Source organism: Rana temporaria, chromosome 7 (genome assembly GCF_905171775.1).
Source record: "Rana temporaria chromosome 7, aRanTem1.1, whole genome shotgun sequence".
Taxonomy (NCBI): domain Eukaryota; kingdom Metazoa; phylum Chordata; class Amphibia; order Anura; family Ranidae; genus Rana; species Rana temporaria.
The window spans coordinates 5,630,588-5,648,955 of record NC_053495.1 but is presented as its reverse complement, the minus strand read 5'-3'; the positions used below and the strand labels follow the sequence as shown (position 1 = coordinate 5,648,955).

At 48.5% G+C, this 18,368-nt stretch overlaps 1 protein-coding gene across 3 annotated transcripts in view; it reads left to right on the top strand.

The window, feature by feature from the left end:
• Window positions 1-17,976, top strand: part of SEMA3B (semaphorin 3B) — a 68,949-nt gene extending 50,973 nt beyond the window's left edge. For all 3 annotated transcript variants that reach the window (XM_040358769.1, XM_040358770.1, XM_040358768.1), the window contains exons 6-18: window positions 489-582; window positions 1,431-1,550; window positions 5,031-5,173; window positions 5,313-5,430; window positions 8,561-8,630; window positions 9,121-9,265; window positions 9,399-9,618; window positions 9,857-9,948; window positions 12,060-12,101; window positions 12,189-12,346; window positions 13,855-13,910; window positions 14,366-14,505; window positions 16,366-17,976. In XM_040358769.1, the coding sequence (XP_040214703.1) occupies window positions 489-582; window positions 1,431-1,550; window positions 5,031-5,173; window positions 5,313-5,430; window positions 8,561-8,630; window positions 9,121-9,265; window positions 9,399-9,618; window positions 9,857-9,948; window positions 12,060-12,101; window positions 12,189-12,346; window positions 13,855-13,910; window positions 14,366-14,505; window positions 16,366-16,845 (1,878 nt within the window). In that variant the 3' untranslated portion in view covers window positions 16,846-17,976. The remainder of the gene's footprint in view (window positions 1-488; window positions 583-1,430; window positions 1,551-5,030; window positions 5,174-5,312; window positions 5,431-8,560; window positions 8,631-9,120; window positions 9,266-9,398; window positions 9,619-9,856; window positions 9,949-12,059; window positions 12,102-12,188; window positions 12,347-13,854; window positions 13,911-14,365; window positions 14,506-16,365) is intronic.
• Window positions 17,977-18,368: the final 392 nt, after the last annotated feature.

Genomic DNA, 18,368 nt, shown 5'->3' with positions numbered 1-18,368 from the left:
CCCCTATTACATGGGTGGCCAGTGTGGACCCCTATTACATTGGTGGCCAGTGTAAACCCCTATTACATGGGTGACCAGTGTAAACCCCTATTGCATTGGTGGCCAGTGTAAACCCCTATTGCATGGCTGGCCAGTGTAAACCCCTATTGCGTTGGTGGTCAGTGTAAACCCCTATTGCGTTGGTGGTCAATGTAAACCCCTATTGATGGGTCCCCTCACCACCCCAGTCCATGGTGTGCAGGCAGGTGGAGAGTGAAATTGCGTGAAGGGGGGGGGGGGGGGGCAAGAATTTGTTTGCCCAGGGTCCAATCAATATTAAAGACGGCCCTGGCTAGAGCGGCCTCGCAGGACAGGTGACCGGTACCCTCGAGGGGCCGCTAATGCACTCCTTATGTGCAATTTCCAGCTTGCTGGGCTCTTTGGTTGGACACGTTGGGATATTTGCGTTTTGCGGCAGAAAACTGTACGGCGTTGTGTCTGTATTGCAGGACACGGTGTTCAAGCTGGACATCAGCAGGCTGGAGGATGGGAAAGGCCGCTGTCCATACGACCCCAAACATGCAGCGGCTTCAGTGCTTATCGGTAAGTAGAAGCCTAAGGCCTCACACTCACAGGGGCCTCGCGGCCGCCTAACCTGCCCAATGCATTACCCCAGTTTTGAGGGACAGGGGACCTTAACGCTGCTGCGCTCAAGCGGCGTTAAGAGCCCTGACTCAGGAGCGGGGGGGCCGCCAGGGTCCCTAACAACCAGTGAATATCGGTGACACCACCCCTTGTGACGTCAATCACCCAGCATGCCCTTAGTCAATGACGTCACAAGGGGGCGGGTTCACCAGGTGACATCACCGGGTGGCCCCCCCGCCCCTTGTTTATTAAAGAGCAGGATCTGGGGGCTATCTTGTTAAAGGAGGGCTTACAGATTCCGATAACCCCCCCCTGGCCGCAGACCCCCGCAACCACCGGCCAGGGTTGTGGGGAAGAGGCTCTTGTCCTTGAATTATTTTTCCCATCTTGGGTGTGGGTGGGGCCCCATGTCAAGTTATGCCTAAGGCCTCACAAAGCCTAGAGCCGCCTCTGGTTGCTTTGGCATTCTAGTTAATAATAGAATTAATAATGTTATAATGTGTCTTATATGGGTATTTCCTCCAATCATCAGCTCCATCTAGTGGCCATGTGTGGTAATTTCCCCCCAAAATAACAGAATCAGGAAAATACATTACTATGGCCACTAGATGGAGCCGACCACCCTTTTTTGGTACATGGAATGTGAAACTGTCAAATTTTATAGAAGAAGCGTCCTCCTGCTCAGAGTTGGACGTCTGAAGGAAATATAAACTCCTCCCATTTCACTTCTTCTTCTTAGTAAATCCCTCTATTGTGTCCCATCTTTCCACCGCGTAATTTTTATCTACACCTTTTTCTTTCCCCAGGAGATGAAATGTACTCCGGAGTCGCCACGGACCTCATGGGACGGGACTTCACCATCTTCCGCAGCCTGGGGCGGCGCCCGCCGCTGCGCACTGAGCAGCACGATTCCCGCTGGCTGAACGGTCAGTTTCCTGGAGACGGCAGCGCCATCTGCTGGCACATTTTCTTTGTCCTGTAGGAAACACTGGGGCCTGGGTGCTGCCGGAAACTAGGAGGACATCGAAAAGCCATTTGGATAGAGTAGGGTATCCCATTTGGGGAGATTTCCCTTCACTTCCTGTCTTGTAGAATCAACAGGAAATTCCAACATTCGGGAAATCCCCTCTTAGACATTTCTCTCCATTGGAATATTTCCACTGCTCTGGTGGCAACTCTAAGACCGGATTCACAATGTGTTGCTTTATAATGTGCTATGCAGTAAATAGCTGGTTGTTAAGGACACCGGCATGTGCCAGTATCTGTAACAACCAGTGATTGGCTGGTTGCTAAGGACGCTGGCGGGTGCCGGCTCCTTAACAACCAGCTAGTCACTAATCATTAAGGACGCTGGTGGGTGCCGGCTCCGCTATTCACTGGTCGTTAGGGACAGCTGATCACATGATGTAAACAAAAGCTCAGTAATTGTTTTTTTTCCCCCTCCTCACAGCATGAGGAAGAAAAAAAGCTGATCACCGGCTTTTGTGCAAGGGACATTGGTCCCGAAGAGGAAGAGGCATATCCGCCTCATCTGTACCGCCTGCCAGTGCAAAAAAGTGCCACCTATCAATGCCCATCAGTGGTGCTGATCAGTGCCCATCACTGCCACCTATCAGTGCCCATCACTGAGAGCTATCAGTGCCACCTACTGGTGACAATTCTCAGTGCCCACCAGTGCCACCTATCAATGCCCTTCAGTGCCACCTCAGTGCCCACTAGTACCACCTCTCAGTGCCCACCAGTGCCACTTCTCAAAGCTCACCAGGGCCGCCTTATCGGTGCCCATCAGTGCCTCCTTATCGGTGCCGCCTTATCAGTGCCACCTTATCGGTGCCCATCAGTGCAGCCAAACGGTGCCCATCAGTGTAGCCTATCGGTGCCCATCAGTGCAGCCTCCTCAGCGTACATCAATGAAGGAGAAAAACTACCTGTTTGCAAAATTTTATAACAAAATAAAAAAAAGGTTTTGTATTATTTATTTTTTTAATCCATGTTTTTAATTTTTTTTAACAAAAAATAAAAATCGCAGAGGTGACCAAATACCACCAAAGAAAGCTCTATTTATGGGAAAATTATAAATGTCATTTGGGTACAGTGTTGCATGACCGCGCAACTGTCATTCAAAGTGCGTCAGCGCTGAAAGCAGAAAATTGGTCTGGGCGGGGGGGGGGGGGGGTTAAGTGGCCAGTAAGCAAGTTAAAGGTTAAAGGGCTGCAGGGTGGGCCAACGCTGGCTGGGGGCACTGGAGGATTGTTAGAGGGTGCTGTAATACTGGCACAGCTGGCACTGGTGGCAGAGGGGCGGCTCAGTACGGGAATGGTCACACACACCTTATTTGCCCTCGTGGGAGATATCTGGGGAGCGGCCGTCTGCTGTCTGGAGAGGAGTGATTTATGAGTTATAATAATCGGACATTAACTCCGCTACAGCTATAAATAGCAACATATGTAATAAAAAGGTCACCGACTGTATAATAAATGGGGACAAAGGAAAGCGCGACAGTGACAGCCAATCAAATGTCATCTTTCATTTTTCCTGCCTCCTGGGAATGCGCTGATTCTTGGTGCCAAAAAAAAAACGTAATTTCTTCACTCCGTCTCCCGTCACAAATCTTTCCTAAATCTGTACAAAGTCCAATGTGACCAGAAGGGCCATCCGGCGATCTTCCTGACGCCACATGACGATCGGCAGAATCCGTCAGTGGACGCAAATGTTTATTAACCACTTGCTTACTGGGCACATATACCCCCTTCCTGCCCAGGCGGAAATTTCAGCTTTCAGCACTGCGTCGCTTTAAATTAAAATTGCGTGGTCGTGCGACGTGCCTCCCAAACAAAATTGGCGTCCTTTTCCCCCACAAATAGAGCTTTCTTTTGGTGGTATTTAATCGCCTCTGCGGTTTTTTTTTTTTTTGCGCTGTAAACAAAAAAAAGAGCAACAATTTTGAAAAAAAAACACAATGGCCCGGATTCACGTAGGAGAGCGCATCTTTGTGCGGGCGTAACGTATCCTATTTACGTTACGCCTCTGCAACTTTGACAGGCAAGTTCAGTATTCTCCAAGCAAAGTTGCGGCGGCGTAGCGTAAATAGGCCGGCGTAAGCCCGCCTAATTCAAATGTGGAAGATGTGGGCGTGTATTATGTAAATGTATTGTGACCCCACGTAAATGACGCTTTCTCCGAACGGCGCATGCGCCGTCCGTGAAAGTATCCCAGTGCGTATGCTCCAAATTAACCCGCAAAAAGCCAATGCTTTCTTCGTGAACGTAAATTACGCACAGCCCTATTCACGAACGACTTACGCAAACAACGTAAAATTCGACGCTGGCCCGACGTCCAAACTTAACATTGGTACGCCTCATCTACGCCTCATATAGCAGGGGTAACTTTACGACAGAAAAAGCCTAACGTAAACGGCGTATTTGTAATGCGACGGCCGGATGTACGCTCGTGAATTGGCGTATCTAGCTGATTTACATATTTCTAGGCGTAAATCGGCGTACACGCCCCTAGCGGCCAGCGTATATGCAGTTAAGATACGACGGCGTAGGAGACTTACGCTGGTCGTATCTTAGACAAATTCTGGCGTATCTGATTCTTTGAATCAGGCGCCAAGATACGAGGCCTCAGACTCAGAGATACGACGGCGTATCTCCTACGTGAATCCGGGCCAATGTTATTTACTTTTTGCTATAATAAATATCCCCAAAAATTCTTAGTTTAGGCCGATTCTACATATTTTTGGTAAAAAAATAAAAAATAATAAAAAAATCGCAATATAGTGATTGGTTTGCGCAAAAGTTATAGTGGCTATAAAATAGGGGATAAAATTCTGACTTTTTTAATTAATTAATTTATTTTTTACTAGTAATATGGCAATTCGCGATCTGCAAATTTTGTCAGGACTGCGATATTATGGCGGACACATTTTTGGGACCATTCACATTAATACAGCGAACAGCGCTATAAAAACGCACTGATTACTGTATAAATGTGACTGGCAGGGAAGGGGTTAACACTAGGGGCGGGAAAGGGGTTAAATGTGTACCCTGGGAGTGATTCTTACTGTGGGGGGAGGGGACTGACTGGGGGAGGTGACCGATGCTGTGTCCCTATGTACAAGGGACACAGCATCAGTCTCCTCTCTCCCTGACCGGACATGGAGCTCTGTGTTTACACCTCATCATTACACACAGAGCTCCACGTCCCTGCTCTGAAACTGCCGATCGCGGGTACCTGGCAGACATCGCGGTGGCCGGAGGACCCGAGGCCGTAAAAAGACGGCCTCCCAGATTTATAGAGCCACCCGGAGGCCGTCTTTTTACTATGGCCCGGGTAAAGTAGTTAAATTGTTACCAAATGAGCACATTTTTGATTTTTTTTTTCTTCCATATTTTGTATCTCAGAGCCGAAGTTTGTGAAAGTTTTCTGGATCCCGGAAAGCGAGAACCAAGACGACGATAAAATCTACTTCTTCTTCCGGGAGACGCCGGTCGAGGGGCTCGGAGGCGTCAAACAGTCGTACGCTCGGATTGGACAGATCTGCCGGGTAATAAATTGTTACAGGAGATATTGACGCCAAGATGTTCTATCATAAACATTCATTTTATCGTTTTTCATTGCTGTCGTCATCCTCCTTTCTCAATCGGCCTTTTGTATAAATCACGACGTTCTCTCGCCCTCTCCAGAATGATGTGGGAGGTCAGCGGAGCTTAGTGAATAAATGGACGACATTCCTGAAGGCGCGACTGGTCTGCAGCATGCCAGGAACCGACGGCGGAGGGGACACTTATTTTGATGAGCTCCGTAAGTATTTTCGAATGAGTTCCTCTGGTTTATAGACGTGATAAATATAGAACCATTTATCCAACTGTCCATTTAGAGCAGCGGTCTCAAACTAGCAGCTCTCCAGCTGTTGAGAAACTACAAGTCCCATGAGGCATTGCAAGGCTGACAGTTACAAGCATGACTCCTCCCACAGGCAGAGGAATGATGGGACTTGTAGTTTTGCAACAGCTGGAGGGCCGCCAGTTTGAGACCCCTGATCTAGAGCCTCTTGATTGTAGACCGGATAGATCCTAAATATAGAGCTATTTATCCAACTGTCCATCCAGAGCCTCTGGTTTATAGACCGGATACATCCTAAATATAGAGCCATTTATCCAACTGTCCATCCAGAGCCTCTGGTTTATAGACCGGATACATCCTAAATATAGAGCCATTTATCCAACTGTCCATCCAGAGCCTCTGGTTTATAGACCAGATACATCCTAAATATAGGAAAATTTATCCAACTGTCCATCCAGAGCCTCTGGTTTATAGACTGGGCACATCCTAAATATAGAGCCATTTATCCAACTGTCCATCCAGAGCCTCTGGTTTATAGATTAGATACATCCTAAATATAGAGCCATTTATCCAACTGTCCATCCAGAGCCTCTGGTTTATAGATTAGATACATCCTAAATATAGAGCCATTTATCCAACTGTCCATCCAGAGCCTCTGGTTTATAGACCAGATACATCCTAAATATAGAGCTATTTATCCAACTGTCCATCCAGAGCCTCTGGTTTATAGACCGGATACATCCTAAATATAGAGCTATTTATCCAACTGTCTATCCAGAGCCTCTGGTTTATAGACCAGATAGATCCCAAATATCAAACCATTTATCCAACTGTCTATCTAGACCAGGGGTCTTAAATTAGCAGCCCTCCAGCTGTTGTGAAACTACAAGTCCCATGAGGCATTGCAAGGCTGACAGTTACAAGCACGACTCTCACAGGCAGAGGCATGATGGGACTTTTTGCAACAGCTGGAGGGCCGCCAGTTTGAGACCCTTGATCTAGAGCCTCTGGTTTATAGACCAGATAGATCCTAAATATAGAGCCATTTATCCAACTTGTATATGGCTGTGTACAGCTTGTTAGTACAGAAGGTTCGGAGTTGGGATTGAAGATGATTGGATCACAGTTGGGTTTTGGTGAAGTAGGACTACAGGGGCCCCAAAAGGCCCTTCGCCAGAGTTCCCTTCTAAGGACGCAGTGGTAGTCTTTCTGCGGGGTAGAAGACTCGGTGACACCTGTCATCTCTCTACACTATTTGTTAGCTGATGAAAAGCACATTACATCTGGACGCAGTGCGGGATGATGGCGCTGCGCCCAATAATGTGCTCAGGATTTTTCTCTTAGATCTGTGATTTAGTGTAGATCAAACGTCTTTCTGTCCTTTTTTTGTAATTCTATTTTTAAGCCGAAAGATAACAGAATGTGTCAGAGGACTAGAGAATTGGATGAGAGAAGTGTTGAAAGGCACAAAAAAAACTTACAACATGATTTCAGCATAGTTTGTCTGACCTGATAAATAACTGTCTGTTCTCTCTGTGTCCTTCTCTCTCCTCTCCTCTGTCTCCTCGCTCCATCTGTTCTCTGCCCCCCCCATCTCTTTTTATACCTACTGTCTCTCTCTATCTCTCTACCCTTTTCTCACTCCTCTTCTCTCCCTCTCTTCCCTCTCTCATTGTTTCCCTCTCCATCCTCTTCTGTTTCCCTCTTCCTTTGCTTTTTATACTCTTCTCCCTCTCTTTCCTCATTATCTCTTTCCTTTCCCTCTCCTATTTCTCTATCCTTTTCTCTGTCTGCTCCTCTCCTTTTTTTTCCTTCTCCTTTTGGCTCTTTCTCCTCCTCTCAATCCTCTCCTCTTTCACTATCTGCTTCTCTCTGTCTCCTCTTCTCTCTAATTGTTTCCTTCTTTCTCCTCTTCTCTTTCTCCCTCTTTATCCTCTTCTCTCTCTCCCCTCTTTTCATTCTCGTCTCTTTCTCTATCCTCTTCTCTCTCCTTTTTTCCTTCTCTCTCCTTTTCACTCTTTCTCCTCCTCCTCCTCTATTCTCTCTTTATCCTCTTCTCTTTCACTATCTTCACTCTGTCATTTTTTCCTTCTCTCTTTTTCTCTTTTTCTTCCTGTCTCTTCTCTTTTATGTCTTTGCTCTCTATCCTCTTCTCTCTCTCCTCTTTCCCCTCTCCATTCTCGTCTTTCTCTATCCTCTTCTCTCTGTCTTCTCTTCTCTCTCCTTTTTTCCTTCTCTCTTTCTCCTCTTCTATTCTCTTCTCTTTCTCTATCTTCACTCTGTCATTTCCTTCTCTTTTTCTTCCCGTCTCTTCTCTTTTATGTCTTTGCTCTCTATCCTCTTCGTCTCGCTCCTTCCTTTCTCTTCACCCTCTTTCCTTCTCAATCTCTCTTCTTTTTTTCCATCTCTATCCTTCTCTCTCTCCCCATTTCATACCTCTTCCCTCTCTTTCTCCCTCTTTTCTCTCTCTCTCTCCTCTTTTCCTTCTTTCTAATCTTTTCATTTTCACGCTCTCCATCCTCTTCTCTCTGTCTCTTCTCTCCCTCTTTTTGTTCTTTCTCTTCTTCTCCCTCTCAATCCTCTGCTCTCTTCCTCTCAATTTTCCTCTTCTTCTCTTTATCTATCTTTGTCTCTCTGTCTCCTCTTCTCTCTTCTTCCTCTTTCCTTCTCCATCTCTCTTCTTTTTTCCATCTCTATCCTTTTCTCTCACTCCATTTCATACCTCTTCTCTTTCATTCTCCCTCTTTATCCTCTTTTCCTTCTTTCTGCTCTTTTCGTTTTCACGCTCTCCATCCTCTTCTCTCTCCCTCCTTTTCCTCTTCTCCTCCCTCTCAATACTCTTCTCTCTTCCTCTCGATTTTCCTCTTCTTCTCTTTATCCATCTTCGTCTCTGTGTCCTCTTCTCTCTCACTCTCCCTCTTTATCCTTTTTTCTCTCTCTCTCCTCTTTTCCTTATTTCTGCTCTTTTCTCTTTTCCTTTTCACGCTCTCCATCCTCTTCTCTCTCCTCTTCTTCTCTTTATCTATCTTTGTCTCTCTGTCTCCTCTTTTCTCTTCTTTTTCTCTCTTCCTCTCTTTCCATTCCATAGGTGATGTTTTCCTGTTGCAGACCAGAGACAGAAGGAATCCTCTGATCTACGCTCTCTTCTCAACCTCCAGGTGAATAATTATTATCTCACTAGTTGGTAAATGCCATCTTACATGTAAATAGGCCGACCATCCACGGCTCAAATTTTGGTCGGTTCCTAAGCAACCGGCCTAAATTTGCTAAGTTGGTGGCTCCAACGGCCTCCTCCAGCCTAACATACTTATTTTGAAAAATGTTGGCCAAACTGCAGCTGCATCCAATTAAATGCAGCCACTGTTTGGATATTCTGCCAGCTGAATGAAAAAAAAAACCTGTATGGCCAACTTTAGTTGCTCTGGGTCACTGCGCTTTGCTCACCATTCACCACTCACCATTCTTGATGATCTTTTTGATAAACCATTTTTATGTTGTGTGTTTTTGACTTTCATTTGATATCAGAAAAGGAAATGTGGGTGATCTCGGAATTTTGGATTGGTGCAGGAAAAGATACAACGTTGTCCCATATTGCTTTATATGTGAAAGTCGCCTAAAACGGTTTCTTGTTCCACGTTCCTTCCTTAGCTCGGTGTTCCGCGGCTCAGCGATCTGCGTCTACACCATGAATGACATCCGCAGAGCCTTCCTGGGGCCCTTTGCTCACAAGGAGGGGCCCAACTACCAGTGGGTGTCCTACCAGGGCAGAGTGCCGTACCCCCGGCCTGGCATGGTGAGTAACGAGATACTGGGGGAGGGGTCATATTATGATATATTAGATATCTATGTAGTGATTGTACATCGATATGTCTCATGTTGGTGCCTTCCCTGAGCCGATTCTTCTCTGCCCCCCCCCCCTCCTCTAGTGCCCCAGTAAAACATTTGGAAGTTTTGATTCCACCAAAAACTTTCCGGACGACGTCCTGCAGTTCGCCCGCAACCACCCGCTCATGTTCAACCCCGTGGTGCCAGGATCTGGAAGGCCGATCTTCCTGCGCAGTCACAATGGCGTCACCTTAACCCAGCTGACCGTGGACAGGGTGGCGGCCGCCGATGGAGAGTATGATGTCATGTTCATCGGAACAGGTACCCCGACTTTACACTTTAGCTGCTGTCAGCCTTCATAGATCACTCAGAGGTCCAGTGGTGGCCCGTAATGCATATGGGGCGCCGCCCCCCTAATCCATGCGTCCGGCATATGGGGCGCCGGACACATGGATTCCAATTTTCCTTTTTTTAAAGCATGTAAATGTTTGCCCCCCCCCAAAAAAAATATACCACCAGCCACCACTGGTCCTGACATGCTGCTTCTATCTCTCCCCAGATGTTGGCTCGGTGCTGAAGGTCATATCGGTGCCCAAACACAGCTGGCATCACCGGGAGGAGCTGGTCCTGGAGGAGCTGCAAGTCTTCAAGGTAACCAAAAGCAGATAAGACAAAGAAAGTTGGGTGGGAGGAAAAAATGAAAAATCGGTGGAATTAAAGTGCACCTGTTGTTTGACCGCAATGCAAGATGCCATCTTGTGGGCAGTTTTGGAACTCCACCCAGGAGATGATTCTACGAAGTACAGTGGTGTGATTTACTAGAGGAGCAAAAGGTTGCTGACGTGGCAAAGTGAATCTTGACTTTGCTTTTGTGAATAATGATAATGGGGGGAGATTTGCTAAAACTGCAGAATCCGGTGCAGCTCTGCACAGTAACCAATCAGCTTCCAGGTTTCATTGAACAAGCTGAAGTTAGAAGCTGATTGGCTACCATGCACAGCTGCACCGGATTCTGATTGCTCCTGTGTTAGTAAATCCACCCCCCCCCCATTGTGTTCACTTCAATTGTCCAGACACTTCCTGTTGTGTCTTTGGAACAGGAAGTGACGGGCGATCTCCATAACAAGACAAAAAAAAACTGACAGGGGTCCTAACTCTTTCCTCCTCTGTCCAAAACTAAAACAGTTTTGGTATTCGATGCACATTAAAAAGTTAATTTTTCCTAACTGAATCCAATCGGAAAAAATGTGTAAATCTTGGGTGAAAGTTGCGTGAAAACATTTGTGAATTGACGGCTTGGTGTTACTGTATAGTATACCCCTGGAGCCCAACCTGTGGGGGCCTTTGGTACTTTATGTGTGGCCCTCATAGCCCCTGCAGACACTAATCTGTGGTTCCCTGTTGCCCGGTTATAGCAGGGATATCCAACAGTCTCATGTAATGTGTCTCCAGTCTATTACTATCATTTCAAGCATCTTGCCTGTCTTCAACAACTTTTATAAAGTGTTCACAGTCTCTGACCGTCTCTTGTATCATGTCTGCAGTCTCTGTCCATCTCTTGTATCACGTCTGCAGTCTCTGACCATCTCTTGTATCATGTCTGCAGTCTCTGACCGTCTCGTATCATATCTGTAGTCTCTGTCCATCTCTTGTATCATGTATGCAGTCTCTGACTATCTCTTTTATCATGTTTGCAGTCTCTGACCATCTCTTGTAATCATGTATGCAGTCTCTGACTATTTCCTGTACTATGTCTGCAGTCTCTGACCATCTCTTGTATCATGTCTGCAGTCTCTGTCCATCTCCTGTATCATGTCTGCAGTCTCTGTTCATCTCTTGTATCATGTCTGCAGTCTCTGTCCATCTCCTGTATCATGTCTACAGTCTCTGTCCATTTCTTGTATTATGTCTGCAGTCTCTGACCATCTCTTGTATTATGTCTGCAGTCTCTGACCATCTCCTGTATCATGTCTACAGTCTCTGACCATCTCTTGTATCATGTCTGCAGTCTCTGACCATCTCTTGTATTATGTCTGCAGTCTCTGACCATCTCCTGTAGCATGTCTGCTGTCTCTGTCCATCTCTTGTATCATGTATGCAGTCTCTGACCACCTCTTGTATCATGTTTGCAGTCTCTGTCCATCTCTTGTATCGTGTCTGCAGTCTCTGACCATCTCTTGTATTATGTCTGCAGTCTCTGACCATCTCCTGTAGAATGTCTGCTGTCTCTGTCCATCTCTTGTATCATGTCTGCAGTCTCTGACCATCTCTTGTAGTAGGTTTGCAGTCTCTGACCATCTCTTGTATCACATCTGAAGTCTCTGACCATCTCTTGTATCATGTCTGCAGTCTCTGTCAATCTCTTGTATCACGTCTGAAGTCCCTGACCATCTCTTGTATCACGTCTGAAGTCCCTGACCATCTCTTGTATCACGTCTGAAGTCCCTGACCATCTCTTGTATCACGTCTGCAGTCTCTGACCATCTTTTGTATCATGTCTGCAGTCTCTGACCGTCTCTTGCATCATGCATATAGCCTTTGACTATATCCTGTTGGGTGTCTGTCTCTGAGATTGAATATTCACTTCATTTTATGTGCAGCCCTTTGGTGATGTCGGGGGTTGCACTTGAGCCCCCACCCCCCCATCCACCCCAAGAAGGGTGACATTAGAGACGAGTGACATTTGGAGCCTAGAAACAGTCCAGTGTTCTATATGAATCCTGTAGATTTACTTCTTCCTATTTGTTCTTTTCTGTGTGCAGAACGGCTCGGCGATCACCAGCATGCAGCTGTCATCCAAGCGGGTAAGCAGGACGGACAGTGTTTGCCGATGTCCCTGTCAATATTTACCGTCTTCCGTCTGACGTTTTGTGTGTTTGCCGTCTCCCCAGCAACAACTGTACGTGGGCTCAGCGGTCGGCATTTCCCAGGTGCCCCTGCATCGTTGCGGTATCTACGGGAAGGCGTGTGCAGAGTGCTGCCTGGCCCGGGATCCCTACTGCGCCTGGGATGGGACCAGCTGCACGCGGTACCTACCCAACACAAAGAGGTGAGTGATACTGTCCCCCCCACATGACGTATCCAGTCCAGCATTCAGTAGAGTGCCCCTTTAAAGAAGCTCTCTGGTGCAGTTCTGCCATTATCAAGGTAGGCAAAGGATGCCTGGGGCCTAGACTGACCGGTTCCTGAATTCTGCAGGAACTTTCCGACACCCCAACATTGGGCCATATTCTGAGTACAGTTACGATGGAGTTCCTAGAATCATTTTCGCATAGATACACTGAAGATCCGACATGTGTAAGTCACTTACACTGTCGGATCTTAAATGTAATTACTCCGCCGGCCGCTAGGTGGCGTTTACGTTCAGGTCTCATTTGTTTATGCAAATGAGCCTGATACGCCGATTCCCGAACGAATTCGCGTCGCGTAACCGTCGCTTACGTCGTTTGCGTAGGCGTAAGCTTACCCCTGCTATATGAGGGGTAACCTTACGCCAGTCCCACGTAGGCCATGTTAAGTATGCAGCCAGATGGAGGGGAGGAAATTTCAGACAGGTGGAGGGGAGGACAGGGTGGATGCAGCCAGGTGGAGGGGAGGACAGGGTGGATGCAGCCAGGTGGAGGGGAGGAAAGGGTGGTTTAAGCCAGGTGGAGGGGAGGACAGAGTGGATGCAGCCAGGTGGAGGGGAGGGCAGGGTTGATGCAGTCAGGTGGAGGGGAGGAAATGGTGGTTTCAGCCAGGTGGAGGGGAGGACATGGATGCAGCCAGGTGGAGGGGAGGAAAGGGTGGATGCAGCCAGGTGGAGGGGAGGACAGGGTGGTTTAAGCCAGGTGGAGGGGAGGACATGGTGGATGCAGCCAGGTGGAGGGGAGGACATGGTGGATGCAGCCAGGTGGAGGGGAGGACAGGGTGGATGCAGCCAGATGGAGGGGAGGAAATGAGGGTTTCAGCCAGGTGGAGGGGAGGACAGGGTGGATGCAGCCAGGTGGAGGGGAGGAAATGGTGGTTCCAGCCAGGTGGAGGGAAGGACAGGGTGGATGCAGCCAGGTGGAGGGGGAGGTAAGTTCTTACCTTGGACAATAATAATAATAAAATCACTGGCTCCCTCCACCCTCATGGTCCCTCTTCTTCTCTCTTCCCCCTCCCGCTCTGCATGTTGGGGGCTGCAGTCCTCTCAGGGAATCATCCTGGGGCCTGCTGGTATCCGGGACTACATGTCCCATAATCCTCTTGGTTCTAGTTTACCAGCCATTGGCTCTGAATGTAGTCAATAGGAGAGCCTGTCAGCAATGGCTGATGGGAGTCGGCATCAGCACAGCCTGCAGTGCTCGCTGTTTTCTCGGGGGGGGACGGACGGACGGACGGACAACAATTGATCCGTTGCCCCCCCCCCCGGATCCGCCCCTGCCATACACTGTGTTGACTGATAGCACAATGATGCTGAGATATTTAAGGTTTTGGTTCCTCGTATATGATTTAAAGGTGGTGCACATACTGTTTAGAGGGGTTCTTCGGTATCAGTCTCTTCAGTGTACTGATTCTGTCCTCTTCCTCCAGGAGGTCTCGTCGGCAGGATGTGAGAAATGGCGACCCCAGCAGTCTGTGCTCAGGAGGTGAGTGTCCACTTATGATCATCCCTGGGGACAGCAAATGAAAGCAGTAACAATTTAAAAGAACAAATAAAATAACAGACGCTGCACAAAGCACTATCTACTAGTGTGTTATGATACTGTGTTCATGAAGCACTGGACCAGGAACTTAAAGATGGGTGAGATCTATAGTCAGGAGGCCACCCTCTATCACCTGGGGGGTCCTCAAGGGTCCCCCCAATAAGGTAGAAAGGATGAGAGCACCACAGCACTATTATAATTCCATTGGATTTTTATGGTTTATGACCACAAAAGAAGTTAATGCATTTCGGGGCTCAGACAACAAACTTATTTTACTTTTAGAACCACTTTAAGCCCCATCATGGTTTACCTACTGGGGCTTGTAGTTCTGGGGCTCCTGGACCCTCATCTCTTGTGTGTGGACATCACTTCATAAAGTTCCATCTCTTTCCATACAGAGCAGCAGAGGGCGACTGTTCAGGAGAAGCGCCTGTTTGGAGTGGAGGGAAGTACAGCATTCCTAGAGTGTCTCCCCAAATCCCTGCGTGCCAGGGTCACGTGGACTCATCAGAAGTCTCCAGAATCACCCAGGAAAGAGGTAAGAGGCACAATGCCTCGGAGGTTTAAGGTAGATCCCTTTAAGGTAGATATTAAGGTAAAAAAACATATTTTTGTTATTTTCTATATAATAAGGGAAAATTATTTAGTCACATCACCCCCTGCCTCCATCCCCCTCTGCCACCAACACCCCCTCTGCGGTGCCACAATCTCCCCCTGCCTCCAATTTCCCCCTGCCTCCATTTCCCCCTGCCTCCAATCTCCCCCTGCCTCCAATCTCCCCCTGCCTCCAATCTTCCTCTGCCTCCAATCTTCCTCTGCCACCAACACCCCCTGCCTTCACCCCCCTCTGCGGTGCCACAATCTCCCCCTGCCTTCAATCTCCCTTTGCCTCCAATCTCCCCCTGCCTCCAATCTCCCCTTGCCTCCAATCTCCCCTTGCCTCCAATCTCCCCTTGCCTCCAATCTCCCTCTGCCTTCAATCTCCCCCTGCCTCCAATCTTCCCCAGGCCCCCTGCCTCCAATCACCCCCTGCCTCCACCCCCCTCTGCGGTGCCACCAACAACCCCCGTCTCCATCCCCACCCTTTGCGATGCCACCAACACCCCCTGCCTCCATCCCCCTCTGCGGTGCCACCACAGTCACCATCACTCCCTGCCTCCAATAACCCCCTGCCACTAACACCCCCTGCCTCCAATCTCCTCATGCCTCCATTGCCCCCTGCCTCCACCCCCCTCTGCGGTGCCACTGCATCCACCATCACCCCCTGCCTCCAATCACCCCCTGCCTCCAATCTCCATGCGCAGTTCCAAGCCGAACTGATCTCGGCTATTTTTACTGGCACATTTCCGCAACCACAGACATTTACGAACGGGGGGGAAAAGTGCCCGTTTTTACAAACTGTCTGTAAAAATACGGACGGTTGGCAACGCTGACCATTCCTCTCCTTTGAAAAGCTAGAAATCCTCACAGTATAATTTCTATGCATTTGAGAATAATTGTTGCTCCTCTCTTGGTACGGTACGGGGTGCATATTCCCTTTGGAGCTGTGGTGGGCTCACTGGCATTACCATTACTGCCGACTGTCTTTTGTCTTAAAGTTCCACCAACCTGATGAATATATAGGGCCAGATCCACGTAGATAGGCGTAAAATTAAGCGGGCGTAGCGTATCGTAGTTGCGCTACGCCACCGCAACTTTGAGAGGCAAGTGCTGTATTCACAAAGCACTTGCGTCTAAAGTTCCGGCGGCGTAGCGTAAATGTTCCGGCGTAAGCGCGCCTAAATCAAATGAGGAACAGGGGGGCATGTTTTATGTAAACTAAGCATGACCCCACGTAAATGGCGCTTTTTTCGAACGGCGCATGCTCAGTATCACGTCGAATTTTCAAATTAAATTACGCCCGCTCAATGCCTAGACGTGAACATAATTTACGCAAAGCCCTATTCGCGAACGTTTTACGTAAACGATGGAAAATTCTACGCTGGCCCGACGTCCATACTTAACATTGCGTACGCCTCATAGAGCAGGGGTAACTATATGCCGGAAAAAGCCTTACGCAAATGACGTAAAAAAATCCGCCGGGCGGACGTACGTTCTGAGAATCGGCGTATCTAGCTAAATTGCATACTCTACGCGGAAATCAACGGAAGCGCCACCTAGCGGCCAGCGTAAATATGCACCTATGATCCGACGGCGTACTAAGACGTACGTCATTCGGGTCTAGCCCACATTCAGGTGTATCTTGTTTTGTGAATACAAAACAAAGATACGCCGGCGCATCGTAGAACTTACGCGGCAAATCTATAGATACGCCGCCGTAAGTTCTTCGTGGATCTGGGCCATACTGTATGTTTCTCCTTGTTGGTTTGCACATGGTGACGTTGGGTTCTCTTTTCAGGTGCAGTTTGATGAGCGCATTATCGGCACCGATCGTGGCATCCTACTGCGCACAGTAATGAGGCGTGACACCGGGACCTATCTATGCCACTCTTCAGAACACGGCTTCACGCAGGTCCTCCTCCAGCTGAACCTAGAAGTCATTCCGACCTACCGAGCGGAGGAGACCCTCGGGCCCCATCGCGTTCCACCGATGAGGTGGTACCAGGACTTTATGCGGCTTGTCCAACAGCCAGGATCTAAAGGCGAGCAGATGTGCGAGGAGCTGTGGGCCCGCAAGGGCCGGGCCACGCACCCACCGGGCCCCCAGGGAGCTCCTCAGGTGCCGGCGGCAAAAGGCCCAGGCCGACCGGTACCACCTCTAAACATGAAAGTGAAAGCCCAGAAATGGAAACACCTGGAGGACAAGATCAAAGTGCGGAGTCGCCGGACGCATGGACACCAAAGGGCCGAACGGGGCCCTCGCAGTGCTTCAAGTTAGGTGAGGGGGACTCCCAAAAGTCGTGAACTTCTAAACTGTACTAAGCGTGGTGTGGGAGAACCTCTGTGGGGGGGGGCCGTCTGAGACTTGTGACACTTTGATGGACCTTTGTATCAATACTGGGACAATATAACAACGTACTGCTTTGTCACCCTAACCTCTACCAAAGACTGCGCCTTACCGCGCTTCTAAACCATCACCATTCCGACACACTCCAAGAGTGGCCTTCTTACTGACCCTCTTCTACTGAGGATTCAGCTTGCAGACTGGTGACATGGCGTGTTACGGCTGGGCGCTTATGGATTCTGGAGGTACCTAAAACTCTGCTAAGCCACATTTTCTCCAACACTAAACACGACAACCTCAGTGTCATTTCAGAAGACTCTTCCTGAGAAGTCACCATTTATGGCACCATTATGGCGTTCCTCAAGGTTCCTCAGGGGTTCTTCAAGGTTCCTCAAGGGTTCCTCAGGGGTTCCTCAAGGGTTCTTCAAGGGTTCCTCAAGGGTTCTTCAAGGGTTCTTCAAGGGTTCCTCAAGGGTTCCTCAAGGGTTCCTCAGGAGTTCTTCAAGGGTTCCTCAAGGTTCTAACAGCTGGGAGCAAGAATTAAAAATTTACAGCTCACATCTCCATCTCTGGTTCCTCGTGAACGGACAGACCTAACCACTTACATCTCCGAAGTTCCAATGTGCACCGAACACTCCGCATTATTTCATGACACGCGCTTCGGTATAAGAACGCGCTATATTAAGATACCTCTCAACTCAACTCAACACCCCTCAAATATTTATTTCGAAATTGCGCCAACAAGTTTACCCAATACGCTAGGCCTTCCAGCACCGCTGCCGCGCTAAAACCTGGCCCAGCGCGACTTGGCCCGGCACCAAATTCCTCCCCCCCCAACCAATGAGCTGCCTTTGTTGTACAGACGGACTATATATTATTATTATTATTAGTGTAAATATTATTATTAAAGTCTAACTTAACCCTTTGTTTTCTGCTGCTACAGATGGAAGCGATCACCAGCACCGTTTGGGTGAGGGGGGAGGGGGTGCTGGACAACCCGGCGCACAGCCGGAAAGACAAAATGACCTATTAAGTTAACACAATAAAAAGTGATTTTATTTGAAATGTGTGTCTCCTCGTCTGGAAAATGTTCTCTGCAAAGCATTCTCTGATTGGATCAGGTGGAGAGCGTGATGTCACTGACCCGCTTAGTCCAATCAGGGAACACTTTGCTGTCATTGACAAAATGGAAAGAATTCACTTGATGGTGCCTGTGCTGAGCAGCCATACTCCTGTGTTCACAATGCATCAGGCCCCGTACACACGGCCGAGGAACTCGACGTGCCAAGCACGTCGAGTTCCTCGTCGAGTTCTGGGATGAAGCCGCCGAGGAGCTCGGCGGGCCGCCTTCTCCCATAGAACAACGAGAAAATAGAGAACATGTTCTCTATTTTCTCGTCGAGCTCCTCGGCGGCTCCATCGAGCCAAAACTGTACAGACGACAGAGTTTCTCGGCA